At 43.5% G+C, this 26,453-nt stretch overlaps 2 protein-coding genes across 3 annotated transcripts in view; both read right to left on the reverse strand.

The window, feature by feature from the left end:
- Window positions 1–4,573: 4,573 nt before the first annotated feature.
- On the reverse strand, window positions 4,574–9,609 carry LOC142193900 (baculoviral IAP repeat-containing protein 5.1-like). The gene is made up of 4 exons (XM_075262915.1): window positions 9,472–9,609; window positions 8,011–8,120; window positions 6,364–6,481; window positions 4,574–4,696 (listed from the first exon to the last, which is right to left on the reverse strand). Exons 1-4 carry the CDS (start codon window positions 9,607–9,609, stop codon window positions 4,574–4,576), a joined length of 489 nt encoding a protein of 162 aa, XP_075119016.1.
- Window positions 9,610–23,963: 14,354 nt separating this feature from the next.
- RAPGEF3 (Rap guanine nucleotide exchange factor 3) overlaps window positions 23,964–26,453 on the reverse strand; it is a 62,651-nt gene continuing 60,161 nt past the window's right edge. For both annotated transcript variants that reach the window (XM_075265796.1, XM_075265797.1), the window contains 2 exons: window positions 25,823–25,894; window positions 23,964–24,593 (listed from right to left, as the gene is read on the reverse strand). In XM_075265796.1, the coding sequence (XP_075121897.1) occupies window positions 24,472–24,593; window positions 25,823–25,894 (194 nt within the window). In that variant the 3' untranslated portion in view covers window positions 23,964–24,471. The remainder of the gene's footprint in view (window positions 24,594–25,822; window positions 25,895–26,453) is intronic.

Raw genomic sequence — 26,453 nt, forward strand, 5'->3', positions numbered from 1 at the left:
CCCCCAGATTCATGTCTCCTCCATCTCTGCCCCCAGATTCATGTCCCCCATCTCTGTCCCCAGTTTCATGTCCCCACATCTCTGCCCCCAGGCAAATTTAGCCCCGCCCACTTTTGTGTTGACCCCCGCCCACTCGTTAATTTTTTCATGTGCCCGCACACAGTATAATCCTCCTACAGTCACCCGTAAATTATATGTCCCCCCTCTATCTCTCCCCCAGTTTCATATACACCCTTCATCTGCCCCCAGTTTCATGTCCCTCTTCCAGCTCTGCCCCCAGATTCATGTCCCTCCATCTCTGCCCCCAGATTCATGTCCTCTCCATCTCTGCCCCCAGATTCATGTCCCACATCTCTGTCCCAGATTCATGTCCCTCCATCTCTGCCCCCAGATTCATGTCCCTCCATCTCTGCCTCCAGATTCATGTCCTCTCCATCTCTGCCCCCAGATTCATGTCCCCCATCTCTGCCCTCAGATTCATGTCCTCTCCATCTCTGCCCCCAGATTCATGTCCCCCATCTCTGCTCTCAGATTCATGTCCTCTCCATCTCTGCCCCCAGATTCATGTCCCCCATCTCTGCCCCCAGTTTCATGTCCCCACATCTCTGCCCCCAGATTCATGTCCCCTCCATCTCTGCCCCCAGATTCATGTCCCCCATCTCTGCCCCCAGTTTCATGTCCCCACATCTCTGCCCCCAGATTCATGTCCCCTCCATCTCTGCCCCCAGATTCATGTCCCCCATCTCTGCCTCCAGATTCATGTCCCCTCCATCTCTGTCCCCAGATTCATGTCCTCTCCATTTCTGCCCCCAGATTCATGTCCCCCCATCTCTGCCCCAGTTTCATGTCCACTCCATTTCTGCCCCCAGATTCATGTCCCTCCATATCTGCCCCCAGATTCATGTCTCCTCCATCTCTGCCCCCAGATTCATGTCCCCCATCTCTGCCCCCAGTTTCATGTCCCCACATCTCTGCCCCCAGATTCATGTCCCCTCCATCTCTGCCCCCAGATTCATGTCCCCCATCTCTGCCCCCAGTTTCATGTCCCCACATCTCTGCCCCCAGATTCATGTCCCCTCCATCTCTGCCCCCAGATTCATGTCCCCCATCTCTGCCCTCAGATTCATGTCCTCTCCATCTCTGCCCCCAGATTCATGTCTCCTCCATCTCTGCCCCCAGATTCATGTCCCCCATCTCTGCCCCCAGTTTCATGTCCCCACATCTCTGCCCCCAGATTCATGTCCCCTCCATCTCTGCCCCCAGATTCATGTCCCCTCCATCTCTGCCCCCAGATTCATGTCCCCTCCATCTCTGCCCCCAGATTCATGTCCCCTCCATCTCTGCCCCAGTTTCATGTCCACTCCATTTCTGCCCCCAGATTCCTGTCCCTCCATCTCTGCCCTCAGATTCATGTCCTCTCCATCTCTGCCCTCAGATTCATGTCCTCTCCATCTCTGCCCCCAGATTCATGTCCCCCATCTCTGCCCCCAGTTTCATGTCCCCACATCTCTGCCCCCAGATTCATGTCCCCTCCATCTCTGCCCCCAGATTCATGTCCCCCATCTCTGCCCCCAGTTTCATGTCCCCACATCTCTGCCCCCAGATTCATGTCCCCTCCATCTCTGCCCCCAGATTCATGTCCTCTCCATTTCTGCCCCCAGATTCATGTCCCCCATCTCTGCCCCAGTTTCATGTCCACTCCATTTCTGCCCCCAGATTCATGTCCCTCCATATCTGCCCCCAGATTCATGTCTCCTCCATCTCTGCCCCCAGATTCATGTCCCCCATCTCTGCCCCCAGTTTCATGTCCCCACATCTCTGCCCCCAGGCAAATTTAGCCCCGCCCACTTTTGTGTTGACCCCGCCCACTCGTTAATTTTTTCATGTGCCCGCACACAGTATAATCCTCCTACAGTCACCCGTAAATTATATGTCCCCCCTCTATCTCTCCCCCAGTTTCATATACACCCTTCATCTGCCCCCAGTTTCATGTCCCTCTTCCAGCTCTGCCCCCAGATTCATGTCCCTCCATCTCTGCCCCCAGATTCATGTCCTCTCCATCTCTGCCCCCAGATTCATGTCCCACATCTGTCCCAGATTCATGTCCCTCCATCTCTGCCCCCAGATTCATGTCCCTCCATCTCTGCCTCCAGATTCATGTCCTCTCCATCTCTGCCCCCAGATTCATGTCCCCCATCTCTGCCCTCAGATTCATGTCCTCTCCATCTCTGCCCCCAAATTCATGTCCCCCATCTCTGCCCTCAGATTCATGTCCTCTCCATCTCTGCCCCCAGATTCATGTCCCCCATCTCTGCCCCCAGTTTCATGTCCCCACATCTCTGCCCCCAGATTCATGTCCCCTCCATCTCTGCCCCCAGATTCATGTCCCCCATCTCTGCCCCCAGTTTCATGTCCCCACATCTCTGCCCCCAGATTCATGTCCCCTCCATCTCTGCCCCCAGATTCATGTCCTCTCCATTTCTGCCCCCAGATTCATGTCCCCCCATCTCTGCCCCAGTTTCATGTCCACTCCATTTCTGCCCCCAGATTCATGTCCCTCCATATCTGCCCCCAGATTCATGTCTCCTCCATCTCTGCCCCCAGATTCATGTCCCCCATCTCTGCCCCCAGTTTCATGTCCCCACATCTCTGCCCCCAGGCAAATTTAGCCCCGCCCACTTTTGTGTTGACCCCGCCCACTCGTTAATTTTTTCATGTGCCCGCACACAGTATAATCCTCCTACAGTCACCCGTAAATTATATGTCCCCCCTCTATCTCTCCCCCAGTTTCATATACACCCTTCATCTGCCCCCAGTTTCATGTCCCTCTTCCAGCTCTGCCCCCAGATTCATGTCCCTCCATCTCTGCCCCCAGATTCATGTCCTCTCCATCTCTGCCCCCAGATTCATGTCCCACATCTCTGCCCCCAGATTCATGTCCCCTCCATCTCTGCCCCCAGATTCATGTCCCCCATCTCTGCCCTGAGATTCATGTCCTCTCCATCTCTGCCCCCAGATTCATGTCTCCACATCTCTGCCCCCAGATTCATGTCCCCCATCTCTGCCCCCAGTTTCATGTCCCCACATCTCTGCCCCCAGATTCATGTCCCCTCCATCTCTGCCCCCAGATTCATGTCCCCTCCATCTCTGCCCCCAGATTCATGTCCCCTCCATCTCTGCCCCCAGATTCATGTCCCCTCCATCTCTGCCCCCAGATTCATGTCCACTCCATTTCTGCCCCCAGATTCCTGTCCCCCATCTTTGCCCCCAGATTCATGTCCTCTCCATCTCTGCCCCCAGTGTCATGCCGTCCTCTCCATCTGGCCCCAGATTCACGTTCCACCTCCCCATTAAACTTACCTTCTCCTCCGCTCCCTCCCCGCTCTCTGTCCGCCTCTCTCCCTGACACACGCGGCTGAAGCTGCTCGCGTGCTCGCTTCGCCGCTGCGTCTCTCTCTCGCTGACACATGCGGCTGAAGCGAGGAGCTGACCTGTGTCAGCTTCTCGCTTCGCTGCTGCCGCCGGCTCCTGGCTTGTACATCGCGTCTACAAGCCAGGAGCCGTCGGCAGCAGCTAAGCGAGGAGCTGACACAGGTCAGCTCCTCGCTTCAGCCGCATGTGTCAGCGAGAGAGAGAGACGCAGCGGCGAAGCGAGCACGCGAGCAGCTTCAGCCACGTGTGTCAGGGAGACAGGCGGGCAGCGGCGAAGCGAGGAGCTGACCTGTGTCAGCTCCTTGCTTCAGCCGCATATGTGTTCAACTCAGATCTGCGTCCTCTGGACGCAGATCTGAGTTGAAATCGGGACATATCTCCCTCCAACCGGGACCGCGGGACATGTCACCCAAATCGGGACTGTCCCGCGGAAATCGGGACGGTTGGGAGGTATGTTAATGTTATACCTAGTACTCCTATCCACTTTCTCAGAGTTTTCTAGTAACTTTTGGATTTAGGAGCATAATCTCTACACAGTGACCTTTGCAGAGGGAATATGGTATATTCTTTTTCTATTATTTTCCCTTGATGTCATGATTTTTATTTAGACTAATGGGGTCCACCTGCTTTCCACCCAGAAGTGTAGGGAGAAAAGTGAATTTTTCAAGTGGAATGGGGGACAGAATCCCTGAACGGAAACTGAATCTGCTCTGAATCCAGCCTTATGCAGATGTTCAGTTTTCTAGAAGAGACCATCGACCTGGTTATTCTTCAGAACCACACTGGACCTTTACTTACAAGACAGTAATTTTTGTTTCCAGTTATAATACTACGGTAGGTTGTAAAACGTGGAGTTAGGCTCCCCCTAATGGTGGCTGCAAGCAACTACAGTCACCATCACAAGGAGGCAAGTACAGTGATTCCGTGTATAGCACTCCCTGCCACCAGAGGCCAGACCTATCCGTGGATTAAATCCTGCAAGACTAAATATGAAAAAACCAAAGTGTATAAAATATGTTTATTAATATGCTTTTGTTTATAAGTTACTGCAATAAGAACTGATTTAGAATTGGATCAAGAAAGAACGAAGATTTTAAAAAGAGAATAGCCAGAAACAAAGTCATCTCCTGGAATAAAATAGTCAGCGCTCCAGATCCATTTCTAGAGAGCAGTTATGTTGGTTGGCAAAGTATTCTAGCAGTCTTCTGGTCGTAGCAGTCATCTCCTCATCTAGATACTCTGCAACAACTGTGGTAAACTTGCGCTAGAAGAAACCAAGAATACACAGAGACTCCTTATAGATTTAGACACATCATTGGGGCTACATGAAATGGCAGTTCTCTTGTACACACACACACACACACACACACACACACACACACACACACACACACACACACACACACACACACACACACACACACACACACACACACACACACACACACACACACACACACACACACACACACACACACACACACACACACACACACACACACACACACACACACACACACACACACACACACACACACACACACACACACACACACACACACACACACACACACACACACTACAGGGGTAGTTATACACCTAACAAAGTTAAGGCTGAGACCCCATGGTGTGGAAACTCAGCTTTTTTTGTTGCACTTTTTTTTGAGCCAAAGTCAGAAGTGGATTGAGCAGAGGGTAGTAGTATAAGAACTTCCTATATATTTCCGATTCCTTTTGTAGCCACTCCTTTGTTTGGCTCAAAAAACACAGCAAAATCTGCACCAAAAGAAGCTGCGTTTCCGCAATGTGGGTCTTCAGCCTAAATGGGTTTTCCAGGATATTTATAATCTAAACCCTTCCTCTACCTTTAAATTACTTGGTAAATACAGATTTTTGTAACACTTAGATCTCCAGGGTGGTCATATGACCGTCCCAGGCACATTTTCTGGTGATGTTAGGGGGAGCTTTTAGTTCCCCTTCCAAAAATTTAACATCACCTAACTCATCCCGCCCTCAACCCCAATCACACTTGCCTGTCTACTGGTCCAGATCTTCTGAGCACAGGGCATCACTTCTTCTGGGTGGCCAACACGTCCTCTTAACGTCTACTGGCCACCCCTGCCTGACCAATAGAGCCGGAATGCGCAGTAGAGCGAGCAGTTGGCATACAATACACAGGGTAACGCACACTCTAGAGCACATGCCAGCACTCTGGTACTATTGTGCAGCCCAGAAGTTTCGGACCAGAAGACAGTAAAGTATGATTGGTTGGGGGGAAGGGGTTGAGTTAGTTTGGAAGGGCTAGTAGTGGGTGGGCTAGCTAGAGAAACCAGGAGGGAGAGATATAGTTTGAGTCAGCTCTGATGATGCCTTGGGCTTCACTGGTAGTTGTAGGGACATACAGAACAGGAAAATGCCCATATAAACAAATGCAGAAGATGCCAGGACCTCACAGAGAAACCCAGAAACCCCTCAAAACAATGCTAAAGATATTTGGGTGAACTTCTTAACCTATTAATAGCACTAACTGACCTTCTGAAAAATTTTGCCTGGAAAGCACCTCTAACTTAGGGCACTCTACAGTGGCTAAATTTTAATATTGGTTAGACAATAAGAGTGCAAACTTAAAATCTATTTAGGGGCCTGATCAGAATCAGTACAGTGGAGACCTGGTGGCTATGGCGGTCACCATCTTTAAAGATACAGCACCTTCCTTAAGAGTAAGGCTGATGTGGTAAGTGGTTTAACTACATGGACAGTGTAAAAAGGCCTGTTGGTCAGACTCAGACAGCATTAAAAAGGGACAAACTGCATCTAGTGCATGGAAAATGCCATATGAAGTCAGTAGCACAGGGAGGTACAATGGACACCCGTAGATTATGGATTTGTACAACTTGCACTCATAGTATAGCTGTGTATACAAGTCCTTACATAAAACGTCTTAATGCGAAAAACTTCCAGCCGTAGAAATTCTTCCATCGTCAGGTCATCGGTGTTCTTATTCAGGGAGAGGAAGCCACAGGTGACAGAACGTTTGGAGTGTTCAGTCCTATAGAGACCAAATATATTACATTATTGTCTGGTTTGTAAGAAAATCCATATTTATAAAGAAAGTTTAAAAAAAACCAACTCAGATGCCTGTGGTCAAATGCCACCCATAGATGTCTTGGATATGGTCATCTCCTGGGTCCTTGCTGTGTAAAGAGTGTCGGCAGCTATATAGTACGCACTTAGCTCCTGAGCAGGAGTCATGTTTAACTGCATACCTACCAACCATCTCGGATTCCGCAGGACAGTCCCATATTCCACAGATGAGTTGAACACAGTGTTGAAGGAGCAGACTGTGTCCCCTTTCTGCTCCGGCTCTGGGAGCTGTAGACGCTATGTGATGATGTCACTCACATTTCACCTGTAGTTCCCTGAACACCCCAGGGCAAGAGACTGCAGAGTGCGCAGCAGGTGAGTGAGGAAAGGAGTGTATCATTGTTTTTTTATGTTAAACTTTGGCAGATGAAGGGCATTAACCTGTGGGCAGATTTTTATTTTATTTTTTTTTATTTATTTTTTTTTTTTGGGGGGGGGGGCATTAAACTGGGGACAACTAGAGGAGGTACATTAATAACTTGCTCTGGTTGCCCCCAGTGCAATGTCCTCAGCTTATTTCCCCCCATTTAATGTCCCTCACCAGCTAACCCCACAGTTTAAGCTCCCTATCCAGCTGCCTCAGTTTAATGCATCCCTATAGTTGGCCCCAGTATAAACTGGGCAGCTGGAGGGGGACACTAAACTGTGTGTGCACCAGGAGAGAGACTTTATACTGTGGGGTCAATTTGAGGAGAACATAAGGTGGGAGTATATAATATTAGGGTGACTCTAGAAGCACTATACTGTGTGGGGAGCACAAAGAAATGGATGGGAATGCGTGGATTTAATTTAGAAGTGGGTGAAGCTACATTTGTCACAGCACGCTACAGGTGCTGCATATTTTGACCCTCTTTCTGTTCTCTAAACGTTGGGAGGCTGTACATTCTCCATACATGGATTATGGGAAGGAGATTGAGTGCTACATACCATTGAGAATCCCTACTGTAGGGATCCAGTCCTGAGGGGTGAGAACATGGCTGGGAAAAAACCATTCCATTTGAAACTGCTCCTATAGCAGCTCTTGCCACCCAAGTGGACAGCCTAGACCCCGCTCCTGGAATAGATAGTAAACAGCAAAAACTGTCACTGTATGGGCAGGATAACCAGGACTCCCTGAAGGGTAGCCAAGACTTCTGACAGCTTTACACTACTATTATAAAGGAAACATTTAGTGCAGCATTTGTAAGCCAAAACCAGGGGAAAATGCACATGAATCCATTCTAATTTCTCAGTCTGTTCCAATCCTGGTTTTCACTTATAAAGAAATTCAAACATATTCAATACTAAGTGGGAGTGACCTTACACCTGGTAAATACCAAGCTGCGCATTCCGTAAAGCAATATCAGATAATACATGTCAACTGAAGATTCCATGCCTGCCCATTCTCATCACCCCAAGGGGGGGGGGGGGAATCCATTATTAAATGAAACTCACAAAGGGTCATCGTCTGGCTCCCAGCCCTCCAGCTCCTTCAGGCAGAAGAAACAGCAAGCAACATCAGGCTCGTTCTCAGTTGGACAGTGCACAAAGCCGGCTTTGGCCATCTAAACAGATATATAAAGCCACAGGGTTAAAAGAAAGCAGCTATTCTGCACCTTATTTGTACACCCTTTTTGGTATAGGATAAAGCATCTGACATTTGAAGCCAATTTTACACCCTGTTAAAACCATTCATTGCCACATTTCAGTCTGTGTGTTCCAGCTTGGAGGACTTTTCAACCACTTTTCTACCAAGTGCACAGTTCTTAGCATCTATTAATATATGTCATTCTACTGAGCTCAGCACAGTTGGAATTTGTTTTATCTCCCTCCATTTCTGAGCAATCAATGCAGTTAGTTTTGGTGCTGCCTATGGGACTCAGGCTCTGTACTGTCATATGGGCAGTGTCAGGCAGGAGCAGGCGAGGGGGTGAGACTCAGCACCAATCTGAGGTGGGTAGTGTAAGAGCTCAGAATCACACCCCTCGTCTGCTCCTACCTGACACCGCCCACCTGACAGTATACATGGCATATTGGACACCAAAACTATCAGCACTTCTTGTTCAAGAACGGAGGGGGACTAGAGAGAAAAAAATAAAAAAAAGTTACTCTATGTATACACATTTCCTGTCTCAAAATGTATGAAGAAGGGTCTATATCCTTTCTGCAGTCCATTACCATTTCAGACGTTGGAACAAAACCTTTGATCTGTATTTACCCCGTGTTAAGGAACACTCAAGACTGCGACTTTCAGGCTGGTGTAATAGGTGGTGTTATGTAAGAGGCATTCTAAGTGCAAAACACAGATCTCTAGTTATTCAGCCTATGGTGTGCTCAGTCTGTTACGATGAACCATGGGAGGTCTTGGGCCATAATACAGCCACAAGAGTCACACGTAGTGTAAAACCCTCTTACAACGCAGGTCCCGAATGGGTGGGGCACAACACTTCAGAGTATAACAAAGCAAAATACTATGGGGTGACTGGAGAGACGACATGTGACAATATTTGCTACATGGCTAGTCCAGCCCTATTACCAGCCTTGGTCACATTTTATGAAAGGATTTCAAATAAAGTATAAAACCACAGCACTTTACTAGAGAATTCCATGCACACATTGCAGAAAAATACACAAGGCAACCACACTGCAAATTCCAAAACCATTGTGGTTTTGGAAATCGCAGCATGTCAATTATACCTACAGAAACACTGGCAGCTTCCCTATAGGTATAATGGAAGGAGAAAACCCACAGAGAAAACCTCTACAGACTTTCTGAAATGTGCTGCAGGAAAAACCATGAAGCATTGCCGCAACAGTTTTTCCCACCGTTCTTTTTGGATATATATACATAGATGATATACTTTCCCCATAATCCACGAACATCTACAAACCACCGTCCCCCAGGCCCTCGCTTACATTCTCAGGGGTGCACTTGCAGTTTTCCGTGAAGGGCCACTCTGTAAATGTGCTCAAGCGTTTGTTATAGTCATACATTATTCTAAAGTCCTTTAGATGCTGCAGCACTTGCATAAACCTTTTCTTTGCCCCATGCATGTTTTTAGTGACCCTCTACCTTGTCTGCATAGATTTTATAGACTTGGTCATGTGACACACCTCAATTAAAGCAGCTGTCAATTAACCCTTATGCTGGCTCTCACACAGCTAATAATTACAGCCAGGGGCTCCATGGCGTGCAAACACTAGATGGCATAGCAATGTCTCAAGGGATGTTGGCATTGTATTGCACGCCATAACGTGTATATGTGTGATGTGATGTGTTGGCGATACTGCAACTATACTAAATGCAGCAGTCTTAAGAGGTTTTTTTTTTTACCATTATTGCAAAAATCAGATTGAAGTCCCTCATAACTTTTGGCAAACATTTCAGCTAAGGGGGGATTTACTAACCCATCTCCACCAGCTTACTGGCGTGGATGGATGTTAGCACATTTTTAATACACAACCTTTTCTTGCGCCAAAGACACACCATATCTTTCAGTCTGTACTTTGTTCAACACTTTTTGTGAAATTAGGTGGAGCAGGACTTTAGTTGGGTGGGCTTAAGCAGAGATGTCCTAACTAGAGATGAGCGAGTACTGTTCGGATCAGCCGATCCGAACAGCACGCACGCATTGAAATTAATGGATGCACCTGGTATTTCCGCTTTGACGCCGGCCGGCCGCTTAACCCCCCACGTGCCTGCTACGTCCATTCATTTCAATGCGTGCGTGCTGTTCGGATCGACTGATCCGAACAGTACTCGCTCATCTCTAATCCTAACCCAGCAAATTTATTATAGCTCACACCAACAATAGAAAACACTGGTCTTCATAAATTCCCCCATTATATCAATGTCAATGGTATTGATTTTTTTTTAATAGTTATCTTCAAAAATCCAAAATGGTGGACAAAAGCAGCTAGAGATACATTTACATGAGGCATACCGCTTACCCTTCGTTCACATCTGCGTTTGGTGTTCTGTTTGGGGAGTCCGCATGGGGACCCCCGAACAGAATACCAAACGCAACTGCAAGCGGTGTGCAGTTGAAAGCACACGGACCCTATAAACTATAATGGGGTCCGTGTGCCTACCGCGCGCTGCTTGCATGAATCATGCGGGTAGCAAAGTAGATTGTGAACTACTTTCCTGTCCGCATGATACCTGTGGAAATCTGGCAGCAAGCACACGGACCCCATTATAGTCTATGGGGTCCATATGCTTTCACTGCACACCGCTTGCAGTTGCATTCGGCATTCCATTCGGGGGGGGGGTCCTCATGCAGGCTCCCCAAACGGAATACAAATGCAGATGCGAACGAGGCCTTAATCCCATGGGACATTACTACAGATTTCAGTTCTGGTGCACAGGACCTCCCAAGATGTGACCAAATTATTAGGAGGCTTGAGCATCTCATGCCATCGGAGGACTTGCTGTGGTACCATGGTGTCCCAGTAGTTAGACCTGTTGTCTCCTAGGCATCTGCATAGAGTTTGGATGTTCTCCCTGTGTTTCTGGGACTTTCCTGACATTTCCTGGTTTTCTCCCACAAATGTAATGATATCTGTGAAGTGACGTGGAATATGATGGTACCATATAAGTAATCGAAATAAATAAATCCCCCCCTCCCTCATAAAATTCTGGCTGCCTCATTCCTGTAGGCATCACTATCCAGATTTATGGAGACCAATGCGTACAGAAAGCAGACAGGATTTTATAATGTGACAATATAGCCATGTAGATTTAACCATTAACTTTCCTGTTTTTGCAGGACTGTGCCCTGAACTTACTTGCAAAAAGAAGTGTGGTTGAGATATATATAAATGTACATAAAATCAGAAATGTTGATGTAGTTTCCAGGGAAGAGGCTAAAATACCTTTTTATTTGGTATTCAGATGTTGGGATTTACACATTTGATCTGATGAAAAAGTAATTTTGTCATCAGGTGTCCAATCCATTTATGTCAATCCTAAGGCAAAACAAGGGTTATTCTAATCGGTGTAGCTTTTTGCCTTTCCTATGTTAAGAGGGTAAAGTAATGGTAACATGAGCCTAAATGGAGCCATCTGGAATGCAATGGAGCCCCCAGGCCTAATGTCATCATTGTGCCCTTCCCACTGTGACCAGTGTGGTCAGACATATGTCATGTACTGCCAGACAATCTGCAGCTCCTAGTCCGGGAGATCTCTCAGGTTTTGTATGCTGCTCTTGAGAATGCTCTAACAAATATTATATGGTATTATTTATTACTTCTGAAATATTTTATACAGGAGATCAGCGGACTTAACCTGAGATTCCAAGGAAGGGAAGGAATAAATATGTGATGGACAATGGTAAGCACTTCTCTTCAATGTACCACAAAACTGTATGCAGGGGCATAGGCTGTACAGCATCAATAGGCTTCTGTTATCATGATATATACAAGTGTGTCTTGTCCTGTACTGTATACTGTATTTAACAGATGAATCTGAATGTATGGCTGTAGGTTACATATGTTTACTCGCTGTGTATCTATATCTGAAGAAAACAAGGTTGTGAAAGATCACTTCCCCTTTAAATCAAGCATTGTTGGAGTTTTGTGCAAGAAACAGGACGTGATTCCATACTCTTGCCATAGAGTGGGTTAATATTAGTAGTGATAATGTACAACATCATATCTCTTTTATGCATGCAATTTCATGTCAGGGTGCATTCACACGGAGGAAAATGGTGAGGAATTTGGTGTGGAATTTCAGCGCTGAAAAAAATCCTCCCATTGACTTCAATGGGTTCCGTTTTCTGCTAGCAGCCCTCGAAGTGAGATCCATTTGTCATGACGGTCTAGAGATTTTGCAATACATTAGCATTGTATTAGTGATCGGACCCATTGGGGATCAAAGTAACCAGGTATTTTATATAAACATACCATGTCTACAAGCTTATACAAAGCTTATAAAAATATTTTTCCCATATATTAAGATAAGATAAGATAATCATTTAATAGTCCCACATTGGGGAAATTTCAGAACGCTAAAGTGAGAAAAAAATTTGAACGATAAATTGGATTAAAAAAGATCAAAACAATAAAAAAAAACATCAAAATGGTATAAATAAAAAGTACACCCTACAAAAAAGACACTTTATGTATCCATACACACGAAACTATATAAAAAAAAAAAAACCTTAAAAGAATTATTAAAAAAAAAAAAAAGGTTAAAATAAAAAAAATAAAAAACTATAAATTTGTTGTCACTGTAATTGTACCATCCACAGAATACAGGTGACATGTCATTTTGGCTGTACAGTGAGCGCCATAAACCTGTAAAAAAAAGTTGCCAAATGTAGTTTTTCTCTAATAAAAGCCTATTGGGAATTTTTTTCCCAGATTTCCGATACATTGTACAGAATATTAAATAGTACCATTACAAAGTACAATTTGCCCCACAAACATTAAGCCCCATATTATGGAAACACAGCTTTTTATGTTGCAGATTTTGTTGCGTTTTTCTTCTTTGAGCCAAAGCCAGAAGTAGATACAGAAGGAATGAGAAAAATATTGGAAGCTATTAAACCTTCGGCTCAATCCATTCCTGGTTTTGGCTCCAAGAAAAGGCAACAAAATCTGCAACAAAAAAAAAATGCAAAAAAAAAAAATGTCAGACAGGAATTAAAAAAAAGAAAATGTAAAAAAATTGCTGTGTTGGAAAGAGGTTAATATTTATGTTCCAGAAATCCTCTGTCATCTACGATAACCCATGTTCATTCAGTACTGTGCTCCTATAATCTTAAGAAATCAAACCATCTTACTGGACGACTCATCTGAAACTGATGGTTTGTGATCGCTATGACTATGTGAAAACCATAAAATATGTATACCTTGTTAACAGGGTTTTTTGTTCCGGATTTTGAAGTGGAATCCACCTCAGAATCGGGCTCCAAAAAACATCTCCCATTGACTTCAATGGAAGCCGTTCACTTCTTTTTTCCGCGAGCAGTCTTTTACCGCTCGCGGAAAGAAGAAGCAAGCTGCCGTATCTTAACGTGGATTCCGTGGCTGAATCCAACGCGGCGTGACACTCCCTCCCAACTAAGCCCATTTTTTTTTGGGCCTAATCCGGAGCGGAATGCCGTGACTGGATGTCAGAGCACTGCATCTGCATCCGATCGAGGCTAGCCTTTTTTTGGACCGGATTCTGAGGCAGCCTCTGCATCAACATCCGGTCCAAAAAACCCTGTGTGAACTTACCCTTATATTATTACAGAGCCCCTAGGGCCAGTCCAGAAGTCCAGGTCAGATCTTATCCATGGCTGATTTTACCTCCTACTTCAGTTAATTAATTCAGCTTAATTGTGGCAGGAAAAGTAGCAGATGAGCCGGTGCTCGCAGTGTGAGCGGAGGTGCAGGTATGTATGTGTGTGTATGGATAGGTGATTCACTGTGATCTCATGAGGATTTACTATATACTTTGTGTTAGAGAAATATGTAATCTCACACGAATGGGATACTACGAGATGTGCCGCATCACATTCAGCTCAGATAGATTAGTGTGACTGATCTAGTTCAGTTATTTTATTATTAGGATTGATTTTTGCCTAGATATTGTTCCTGCACTAACATGTTCAGTGTAAGGATCCATTCACACGGAGGAAAATGGTGAGGAATTTGGTGTGGAATTTCAGCGCTGAAAAATAAAGCCTCCCATTGAAGTCAATGGGAGGCTTTTTTTTTTTTTTTTTTTCAGCTTTATAGTCTATGGGGTCTGTGTGCTTACACTGCTTGCTAATGCGTTTGGTAGTCCTTTCAGGAGGGTCCCCATGCGGACACCCTTGAACGGATTACCGACGCAGATTTTTATATTTTTTTTGCAGTTGAGTCGAGACTGGCTACAAAAGGAATTGGGAATATATAGGAAGTTCTTATACTTCTACATTATTATTTATATAACACCATTAATTCAATGGTGCTTTACATTTGGGGGTTACATACAGTACACAGAATATACAGGTAGATATAAAACTAACAATGACCGACTGGCCCGCGAGGGCTTACAATCTATGAGGGAAGGGGGGTAGAGACAGAAGGAGAGCATACCTTCAGATTGAGCATACATTCTGCTCAATCCACTCCTGGCTTTGGGTCCAAAACCGCAGCAAAATCTGCAACAAAAAAGCTGTGTTTCCACAACATGGGGCCTTAGTCACAGTGTATTTTGGGGTTGTCTTTTTTTTCCATGGTGATTTTTACAGTGCAGAATGCCGCTGAATTTCTCTGCAGACTTTCATAGAACTTTAAAAATTCATAAAACTAGTCTGTTGTACCTAAATTTCTGAAACAAATCTGTTGGGTATAAATATACCCTAAGGATACATATAAGGTGGAGTTGATAATTTGCTGCAGTATTTCTGGGTGAAGCAGGTGTAATGGAAATGTTTCATCTGTAAAAACTGTGCAGCAAATCGCTTTGTTATAAAGTCACATGCCAACTTCGAATGCTGGGGTTTTTTGGTATGGTTATTACTGGTAATAACTTTACTGCCACATCTGAATATACCCATATCGCTTTTCGCTTATATCTTTGATTTTAGTGAAAAAATAAAAATAAAACAATGTAAAAGCTGCCCTCGGCCTCCTTTTAGCTTCACACTTTTTCCCCTAAAACATCCTGATCTTCAAGAAATCTTAATGGCACCTCTTTTGACAAGCATGCTTTCGCACAAACATGTTAATTATTAGTTAAACATCTTTGCAGATCTAATTACAAATGTTTCAGCGTTTTACAGATTTTCTTTAACCTGTCTGTTATTTTTACCAGTTGTCTTTGGACACGACCAACAATTCAAGAACTTTGGTCTGTCACTGATTTTCTTTATTAGGCCAGGTTTTTCTCTCTGCATGTAGCGTCCCTTTCTGCATCTGTGTGAGGAATAAGGAGATCGTAGCTGAGTTTCTGACAAGTGCCAGACCATAGAAAATCCCTGCATTCATGGTCGCATCCATTGGCAACCAGTGAAGACAACAGTTGTCACCACTAAGATGGTTGGAGAAGATTAGAGATGAGCGAGTAGTATTCGATCTAATACCTCGCCGCCATAGGAATGCGTGTAAGCGGCCAAACACCAAGGGGTTAAGCGCATCGAATATTCAATGCATTTAACCCCTCGGTGTCCGGCCACTTACACGCATTCCTATGGCGGCGAGGTATTAGATCGAATACTACTCGCTCATCTCTAGAGAAGATCTTTAAAATTCTTCAAAATGACTTATATTGTTTGATTAATGAGAAGTTCTACAATTTTCCAATATAACTTCTGTAGTAATAATAATAATAATAATAAAAAATTTTATTTATATAGCGCCAACATATTCCGCAGCGCTATACAATTTGTAGGGTTCAAATACAGACCGGAAGATGCATTACAAAGAAAATTATTTGACACAATGGGACTGAGGGCCCTTCTCGCAAGAGCTTACAATCATCTTACAATTCTTACTTCTGTAACAATTCCTTGCTGTTTTCTAAATCTATTTCCGGCATTTTCTTTCTACTTGGTAATATAATGGTTTCTAGTTTTATTCAATATTGCAGTGATCCTCATTTTACTGTCTATGCAGGAAAAATACTAGTCAGGAACCCTACAAATGGACCCAGGACATCACAGCGCATACCTGCTGGCCATTCTCATCTGCATCCTCCTGCTGCTTCTTGCTGCATTCGCAATACTCATGTGCTACTTGAGGTAAGCTGGAAGTAGGAAATATGGAAGGCTTGTCACATTGGTCCAAGAGAGTAACTTTAAGCACATGCTGTAATCTTAGGTCCGGTTCACATCTGCATTCCGAATTGCGTTCGGGGAGTCTGCTTGGGAACCCCCTGAATGGAAACCTATACACATTAAAAAGCGGTTAGCTAAGAAACTACACAGGCCTCCATAGACTATAATGGGGTCCGTGTGTTTTCCATGTGGTGTCTCCACGAACCATGCAGAGAGAGAAGTGCGGCGAGTTCCAAAACCGGTGTGGTTTTGGAAATTGCAGCATGTCAATTATATCTACAGAAACGTCGGTGGTTTCCCCATAGGTATAATTTAAACAGTAAGTCTGCAGAGGAAACCTTAAAAGCACCGTGGGAAGAACCACAATGCGTTGCCACCGCGTTTTTTGCTATGGAACATCTTGTGGGGCCTTAGCCTAAGGCAATATATTTTGGCAAGAGTGAGAAGTCCTTATCTAAGTTTCGTACCCACTGTGTGTGACAGGTTTAGATGTCAAAGTTACGGGTGAGAATAGTAAGCAGACTATATGTGAATAAAGAAAATTCTAGAAAGTGACCCATTATTCAGTGATAGATTTAATTGTATGATGCTTGTTGGCATCATGTAAACGAACCTAAACAGATACAGTTAAGGTTAAATGGACGCATGGACTTGTATTGGTTCTGTTGTTAAGGCTAAGGCCCCACTGGGTGTAATCGCAGTGCTAAAGTGATGCGGAAAGAACCGCGGTGTGAATGTACTGCGGTTCTTTCTGCAGCGCTTTTAAGAGAAAGTTCAGAGTTTTCCTCTGAGGACTTTCTCTTAACATTATATCTACGGGAAAGCCGCCGGTGTTTATGTAGATATAATTGAAATGTTGCGATTTGCAAAGCCGCAACGGCTTTGCAAATCGCAGTGTGTCTGTGCTGCGATTTCTTCTGTAAAGTGGGCATGGGATTCGCATGAATCCCATCCCCTTTGCTTGCACTTTAAATTGCAATTTTTCCTGCAGATGCTGTGGGCAAGTTGCGGTGTTTGTGTCCCATGGGGCCCCAGCCTTAAGCTGTTTTATCCCATTTATTCATCTGTACGACTACCAACAGTTGTGATATTATGTCAAATTATTTTTTATTACTTTACACCCTTTCTGTATTACAGGAGGAAAGGCTTTACTAAATCTAAAAGAATATCTTCCATGAGAGATCAATCAACTTCCATGACCAGTTTTGCTTGGAATTATATGGACTCCAAAGTCCCCATCTACAATAATCCTCATACAATTTCAATCGCTGTAGATATACACAAGATAACACCTTCCCTATCCCTTGACAGTCATATATTATGTATAAGTGATGAAGATGAAGGTACTCTGGGTTCAAGTCTGGATAGCAAATCTGGGAGAAAGAAAAGTGACTCCTCAGGACAGTACTCGGCTTTTAAGTATATGTTGTCTTCAGGAGCTTCATTTCTGGGCAGTGTATTGGAAAAGAGTTCATTGTTCAGCCTGAAGAGTAAGAGGCGTAGTTCTTCCCTAAAAAGTGGCATTGATGGAGAAGTATTGATGGTCCCTCTGGAGTCTCCGGTGCATGTTTCCTCCGCCAATGCATTTCAAGCGGCGACTTTGCCACCAAACCTAAGCAGGAGCAGTACCCTACTTTGTGAGGATTCGTGTGATCAGCAATTTACATGGAATACTGCTTGTTTGTCCACTCAAAGTGAGAACATAACTCAAAAAGATCCAAGTTTGGTTCCTAGTGCCATAGAAAAAGAACCATACAATACTGAAGACAAGTCTGTTACAAAGGAACTGGTTCAAGTACCATATTCTGACTGTCTAGAGCCAAAGTCCTGGTTTGTACCTATTGGAAATAGACCGGTATCAGATGGAGCTAAACTTGAAAAGAAAGAACTTAACAATGTGACAAGTCTAGATTCTGGGGTGGATACTACAGAGCTTCTACTGAGACCTGGATCTGGTGGCCTCAATACCATGCCTAAAGTATTACCAACACAGGGATCTGCAACCTATATTCCACTCAGCAGTACCAAGGCAAATAGTAGTAGAGACGATGTGCAGGAGGAAGAGGAGACACGAGAAGATGGCAGCAAACTGTATATTACTCATCAAGAGGCAGCTAGAAAACTAAATTCAGGATATCCTGGTAGAAGCCTATGGGAAAGAAGGGAAGAGCGGCCATTAATAGGCGTTAACTAGGGTTATATTACATATAGCCTTTCTAATGTAAAACTTCAGTTCACGCAGACTTTTGTAGCTTATGAATCTTATAACTCAAACTGATGAATAAGTTTTTGTACCATCTTTTTAGTACATTTTTGGGTTCAATCTACTGAGTTTTTTTTTATCTTTATACATTTTAAAAACTGACTAACACATATTTATTAAGTGTTTGTTTTTTGGTGTTTTTGGTGTCAATTTTGATGTACATATCTCCTTAAGATAAAGGACACTACAGATAAGTCTATATTTATAAGACGGTGGATACATGTGGTTAATGCTTTGCTGTAGTGATATATTATTTCATTTACAATTACTTGTAATAGTATGCTTTCTGTCTTTGGATTCTTAATTATGATAATAAATTTTAATTCCTAAAAATTTTTAGACGTTTTATTTTAATGAAATGGTTGTAGGACCTGCGGTTACTGTAAAAGTGAAGTAGATCACACTTGGAAGATTAATTCTGTTAAAAAAAAAAAAATAAATCTGAGAGTGATGAGGGGCAATGCTACAGAACTATGTTTTTTGCAAACTATGATATAGATCACCTGTCACTGAGATATGTTCTAACTATTAGAACGGTGGGGAACCTAGACCCTGCACCTCTACTGATCAGCTGATTGAAGGTGCTGTGGCCTCTTCACTGGATACAGGGTATATCTCTGTACTTTATCCAGTGGCTGTGCTTAGTATTGCAGGTCAACCCTATTCATTTGAATAAAACTTAGTACATGGATGGCCAGGTGACCAATGGATGTGGCAGCACTGGCCTGAGAAGAAGTGGAGCTCACCCAGGCTCTTCAAATCAGCAGGGGTCCTAAGTGCCAGGCTTTAACAGTCTAATATTGATTATCAATATTATAGTCCTGGAAAACCACTTTGAATCCCATTGTCGATTCATGATATAATATGGCATGGAAAGCTGCTAATTAGCATATCATGCCATCCTATTACATCATAGACATGTCACCTGTTTTGAAACTGAACAGGCACCATGAATTGCAGTGCTGACACCTTAGATGCCATGGTCAGTGATGACCGCAGCATCTAACACGTTCTCGGGGACATCCCTTGCCTCATTAAGCCCCTCCCTCCTGCATGACCTCCAGAACAAACTATAGTTTTCTTTAAGCAGCCCGGGGTCTCTTCGGTCATCCCAGGTCTGCCATCCTCTTACAATCGTCTGATCATGTCACAGCATAATTTAAAAAAAAATAAAAACAAAAAACACTTAAATATCTGAACTTTGTCATACAAAAATCTTTTACAATATAAAAAAATAATTATTGGGCATCACACGACCGATAGAATTAAAATAAAGCATTATTTAACCTGCATGATAAACGCTGTAAGGAAAAAAAACTAAATAAAAACCTCCAGAAACGATTGCTCAAAAAAAAATGAAACCAGTGATCAAAAAATGGTATATACCCATAAGTGCCTGTTATCCCACAAAAAAAAACTCAATCCGCTCCATAGGCAGAAAAATAAGAATGTCACATCTGATTGTAGCGATGCAAAAAAATATATATATATTTTTTTTTATTAAAATAAGTTTTTATTCAGAAAAATTAGTCAAACATAAGAAAACCAACAAGTTATGTATCAATGTAATATTACTGACCGCATAGAATAACAATAACATGTTACTTATGCTGTAGGGAGAACAGCAACCCGAAATGTAATTTAAAAATGCATCTCATCCAACAAAAAACAAGCCCTCATTAGGCTAACTTACCAGAAAAAAAAATGTATACTTTGTACAGTGTGACAAAAAAAAAAACTTTTATGGCAAAACTGGCTGTGGCAGGAAGGGAAACGTGTGAGCAAATATCCTACTACACTCCAGGTTTACAGTTTAACAATGGAGAAGACTCCATAACAGATTTCCTCTGTGGACTTTCTGCTTCCGTTATAATGGTAGGGAAACTACCAGCATTTCCATAGGTATAATTGACATGCTGCGATTTCCAGAACTGCAACTGCAAATACGTGCAGCAAAAACACTGCGATTTCCAAAACCGTTGCAGTTCTCGAAATCGCAGTGTTTTTGCTGCACATATTTTTCTGTAAAGTGTGAATGGGATTTGCAGTGACTGTAAAATGCTGCTGTTATTGACATAGTGTTTCACCTCAGCCAAATCAGTGTTTAGGCGACATGGGCCCCCGGCATAGGGAAGTTTTAGGAGTGCTTGTCTGTTGACACAAAATGGGCACGGAAATGGCATATTTCTTTTTAAAAAATAAAAATCTTTCGCTTTGTATAATATTTTCTGGGAAGCGGTCTTTGACTTAAAATATTCACTATCAATTGATAATTCGTTGAGGGGTGTAGCATCTAAAATGAGGTTGTATATTGGAGTCAAATTATTTATTTTTTAAAATGTTACCTCAGGGTCTCTGCAATTGCTATCAATGCAGTGTAAATAACCAAATTAAGCCTCAAATACACAGTGTTCTTTCACTCTGGGAACTTTTTATTTTTTAGGTAATGGAATGGAGCCCCACAGGATGGAAATACCGCAGGAAAATCGCCACATTTTAAAGTACAGGCAAAGTGGATGGAAGCACTGCGGGAAGAACCGTCCACGGTTTTTCCTGTAGCGCTTTATTGCTTTGGGACATCCGTTGGGGCCTAAATCAGGAAACAGCATACCAACTGGAGAGCTGACCATTCACACTGCCATAAGCTGGACATAAGATAGTGGGCACTGAATTAGCATCTCAGAAAATTTCAATTTTAATTTTGCACCATCTGCTGCGTATTTCTTCTTGTAAAGCATTTCTGAGTCAAACGAACTATAAAACCCTTGATAAATTTTTTTGAGGGGTGCAGTTTCCAAATGAGGTGACTTCTTGGTACTGCTCACTGCGCTGCAAATGTGTCACGGCAACTGAAAATGACTTTTCCCTCCAAAAGCCCAGGGGCGCCCCTCACCTTCTGAGAAATTGCAGACGTTTCATATGGAATTATGGGGCACATTTGCAAATGAAGGCAGTCATGACTGGCTGTAAATGGAAGGAAATGCAATGTCTATACTGACACCAAATTTCCTTCAGTTCAGTGCTTTAAAGGGCCAGAGATGGATGTATAATAAAGCAGCCATCTTTGGATGATGGACAAGGAATCTGTGGGAGTTGCTTATTCTTGTCGACTTATCAGGCAATCCTCTCTACTAGTGGTCTGTCTGGGAGAGCCAGAGCCTGTTTGCCATGTGTGCGTGCATTCACATAAGCAATGCTCCCATCTTCTAAGTCCTGGTTCACGTCTCTATTACTGACGCAGATGTGAACGAGGCCTAATGGCTAAGATGGTGGGTGGTTCTTTGAATTGACTCTTCTGCTTCTCTCAGTCTAATGATGTGCTTCTTTTCAAAGTCCACTGGGCAAAATGTCTTTGAGTGCATTGTAGAAGTATGTCTAGAAACAGACAATGAACTCTCTCTGAGAGGTACAATACTCAAAATTAAGGCCGGTTGCAGACGACTGTGTTCAATGTGCTACCTGTGTATTTCATGGATAGCACACTAACTCATTCTTTTCTATGGGCCTGTACACACGACCATGAATTTCACGGTCCTGTGTGTGGGCCTGACAGTGTGGGCCACAAAATATAGAGCAGGTCTTATTCCTGCCATATTTTTTTGTTCCTTGCTTCCGTGGCTCCTTTTCATTTAATGAAAGGAGCCGTGGAAGCATGGGCGGCACACAGGGGATATCCGCGTGTCCCCCATATGCTGCTCTTTTAATTCACGGCAGGCCGGTTGTACCCGGTTGTCTGCAACTGACCTAACTCTGAGGCAGCAGAAGAAGCAGGTTTACTCCCTCTAGTGGCAAGGCGCAATGTCTAATCAGACCACACCTATAATCATATGCCTGAGACATAACTATGTGGCCAATTTTGCAGCCATCTCCATCTGACTTTTCTCTCTGGGCATATAATTTTGTTTAGTTTTTGGCACAAACTAAGCCAGAATTCTGACACATTCAGCTTAATAAATCTCACCCAATTTACTTCAAGCCGTATTTTTCTAATATCACACAAACACACTAAAGAAGCACTATTTAGTAAGCCAATAGATATACTGGACCAGTGTCGGTAAAGATGTCCTATAACTCCCAAGTAAAGTTATTTATTGACTCCAACAGCATGGTTACACCATCTGATACGCAACTCTGCTCTACTTTAATTATATTATTTTATCCCCCATCAGGAAACAGAGGTGAAACTTGAAGTTCCTGGACCCTACTTCCATGTGCTATCTATAATACTGGTGTCTTCTTATGTCTTTGGGTCTCCTCAGGCTTCAAGACCAGGTAGTCATTTTCTCCTCTGCACCCCCTAGTTATGCTCCTGTTGTGAAAGGGTCTCACCAGGAGACGCAGGAAGGGACTAGATAAAGAGCAGGCTGTCCTGTAGTGCACCAGTCACAGACACAAAAGGAGACATATTTAGGGTGAAGACTGATGTAGCTAGTGGGCAGCCAAAGTACGGGGGTCACGGTAAGCCCTGCTCTACTAGAAGTCTACTAGGTGCAAATCTTTCCATAATACGATCCCCGTGTAGTATCTACGGAGTTCTGCCTTACATATCCTGATGCAAAACCCTGATGTGCCCAGAAAACCCCTTTAATGGGCCGTTAAAGAAAACAATGATTTTTACTGGTCTTTCCTTTTTGACCCCAACCATTGATCCATTTTTAACAAATGTAAACCAGATGTCAAACTGTATTTCATCCATTAAGAATGGGTAGTTGATTTGTATTAGGTCCGTGTCTCTATTAAAATGGCCGAAGACAGGGCATGTCAGTTATTTTGATGGCCGTGGAAAAAAAACATCTCATCAAAACAACAGACATGTATATAGACCCATTCACTCTTATTGGTATTGATTTGCACTATTGTATGTACTGTATCTGGTAAGGCGGATTCAATTCTATCTATCCAGAAACTGATCATGCTTTTCTGATCTCATACAACCCCATAGGTTTTTCTCGTTTGTGGTAGGGCTATGTTGAGAAGAGAGGGTTTAAAGCAGGGGTAGGGAACGTATGGCTCTCCAGCTGTTGCAAAACTACAACTCCCAGCATGCATACTTGCTCTGCTGTGCTTGGAATTCCCATGGAAGTGAATGGAGCCTGCTGGGAGTTGTAGTTTCACAGCAGCTGGAGAGCCAAAGGTTCCCTACCCCTGGTTTAAAGGATGCCTTTTCATATGGGCTAATATACATTTTTTTATGGTTGTCTTTAGAGATGAGCGAGCATATTCGATCGAATACCTTCCATGCATAGATATTGGTGTAAAAAAGCGCCAAGAAAGGTGGGAGGGGCAGTAAAAATTATATGCCCCGCCCACCTTCCCTGGCGCTTTTTTTTTACACCAATATCTATGCAGGGGAGGTATTCGATCAAATATACTCGCTCATCTCTAGTTGTCTTCCCTTTGCTGTAGATCAGCATTCTCTGCTTATTGCATACAGTATTTCTTACATCTTGAAGATTAGTATAGACAATTTTCCTTTATATACATTAACGTGTGAAGCAGAGCAGAAGCTCAGAAAAGATTTTAAGTTGCCAAGATAAAATATTTTAAAAAATACAATAAAATACAGTTTGGCCAAAACACAATATTGACCACACATAATAAGTCCGTCATCGTTTCGTTCCCCGACCTATGAACCGTATAAAGTCTTATGATATTCTTCTATCATATAATAGTTCAAAAATCTTAGCGTTGAGAGAATGAAATATCAACTACAATATCAGGGGAGCAGTTGGTAGGCGAGAAGTCAGCATACATATTCTGCAAGTGAAGAGTCCAAATATTGGACTGGCTGCAGTCTGTGCAAGGCCTCGTCCCTGATGCAGGGATTAAATCTCTGACCAATCTGTAATTCCTCCACATACAGGACATGTTCATTAGTTCCATGTTAATAGTTTAGATGTATCAGGAAGGCTCTAAGCTCCGTGACAACTCCATTAGTCTCTTTTGATTGTCGATCACCTTCATATTCTGGATATAAGCCCAAGTGGCTGCTGGACTTCTGAAATTCACTGAATATTCTGAACCTAATAACAGAAAAATATTTCTTTTTAGAATTTTTACATCAATTACATTTTTTAAAATCACTCGTGAGAGAATATTCATTAAACAGAGTTGGCCATGATTATTGGGTGTTTCGTTCATGGTAGCAAACCATTGGAGCTGAAGGCTGAACTCTTGGTACGACCCTGACTTAAGAATCTTTAGGGTAAGTTCACACGGAATATTTTGGTCAGGATTTTGAGGCCGTATCCACCTCAAAATCCTGACCAAAAAGACGGCTCCCAATGGAATCAATGGGAACCGCTCAGGAGTTTTTTCCGGGAGCTGGCTTGTTCCGGCTCCCAGAAAAAGAAGCGAGGTGCTCATTTTTCAGGCCATTTCGCCTTGCAATTCGGCCTGAAGACACTCCGTCCTGCGTACTAGGCCCATTCATTGGGCCTAATCCGGAGGAGAGTGTGCGGCTAGATGCCGGTGCAGTGCAGTTGCAGCTACCTGGGTTTTGGCCCGGAACCAGAAGTGGCCTGTGCCTCAGGTTCCGGACCAAAAAACCCCATCTGAACTTAACCTTAGGCAAGGAAGGGGTTTAGTCTTCCAACAGGAAGCAGAAAATAGTTTAGAGACTGACTTAGAGCCTTTGGTTAGGCTGGTATAGGTTATCTCAAGGACAATCAGGTGGTTCTGCAGTCAGGAGATGGGAATTATTCCTATTCATTTTGTGAACAAAATATGTCTATAGGGGTAATGTTATACTGACTTCACAGCTGTGACCCTACTTGTAGCCTCAGATCAGATAGGACGCCCTATTTAGATGTGCACCCTGCAGACTGGGCATTGCAGACACATTTTGTGGATTTGGAGAAAATAGCAGACTGTTAGAGAGGAAGACTGCTCTAACAATGGAGACACAGAAGAAGTACCATCATTGTACACTAAAAAAGTTTAGCTCCAGTTCCAGAGAACGCCTCCTAAGTTCTGTACTTCAGGTGTCTCCAAGCTGTTTGGATTTACACATTCCTGCTTTGCTGAAAACCCTGAGTTACCTTATTTGCAAACCACCATGGGCACCCCAACCGCCATCAGGATCAGGGTAGGGTTATGCTTTGGACATGCCCTGAAGGAACACTACTACTGTCAGACACTCTACAAGCCCCCTCAGGACTGCACCAGCATTCACAGAAGAAAGCAGCAATAAATAGACTCTACATTTCCAGAGATATTCTACAATGGCCATCAGAAGTAGAAGACGACTCACATGTGGACATCCGAACATGAGTGGCTTCCTCAAGGATATGCAGTGGTCGTGACCGCAGTGGAGAAAGAGGAACTGTAGAGAGTAACCATTAACGTGAGAAATTATTCACAAAGAAATCATATATACTTCATTGTGTCTACCATTACTAACTGATGGAAATCTGATATGTTCAGACATAGACCAATGCATTTTTAGGCATATCTGCTGTTATAACCCACCATATAATATCATACCAGTACCATTATTATAATACCAGGATACATAGAAGCATGCATCACACTTAGGCTAAGTTCCCATCTGCATTCGTGTTTCTGTTCTTGAGGACCCACCCCAAATGGAAACCTAATCCGTTTAAAAAAAATCGGTTACCCACGGAAACCCACGGACCCCATAAATTGTAATGTTGTCCGCGTGGTTTCTGCTCGGTTTCCACCCAATGGCAAAGCAGCACTTTTCTCTCCACATTTTTCAAGCACGTGGGGAATGGAATCCCCAACGCTGGAAAGCCAACGCTGGCGTAAACTCAGCCTTATAATGTTATCTCATTAGCTTTGTGATGAGATAAAATAATCTACTGATTATATTCTAAATTAAAAAAGAGAAAAACTGGGGGGGGGTAAAGTTTTTGGGC

This window comes from Leptodactylus fuscus, chromosome 2, assembly GCF_031893055.1.
Source record: "Leptodactylus fuscus isolate aLepFus1 chromosome 2, aLepFus1.hap2, whole genome shotgun sequence".
Lineage (NCBI taxonomy): Eukaryota > Metazoa > Chordata > Amphibia > Anura > Leptodactylidae > Leptodactylus > Leptodactylus fuscus.

What these genes read in the sequence shown, in the direction of transcription:
- LOC142193900 (XM_075262915.1), bottom strand. Translation starts at nt 9,609, where the DNA reads ATGCATGGGGCAAAGAAAAGGTTTATGCAAGTGCTGCAGCATCTAAAG. An exon ending in GAGCCAGACGATGACCCTTT is followed by an intron (nt 6,482 to 8,010) that starts GTGAGTTTCATT and finishes TGGTCTCTATAG; the next exon opens with GACTGAACACTCCAAACGTT. An exon ending in TTCGCATTAAGACGTTTTAT is followed by an intron (nt 4,697 to 6,363) that starts GTAAGGACTTGT and finishes GGTTTCTTCTAG; the next exon opens with CGCAAGTTTACCACAGTTGT.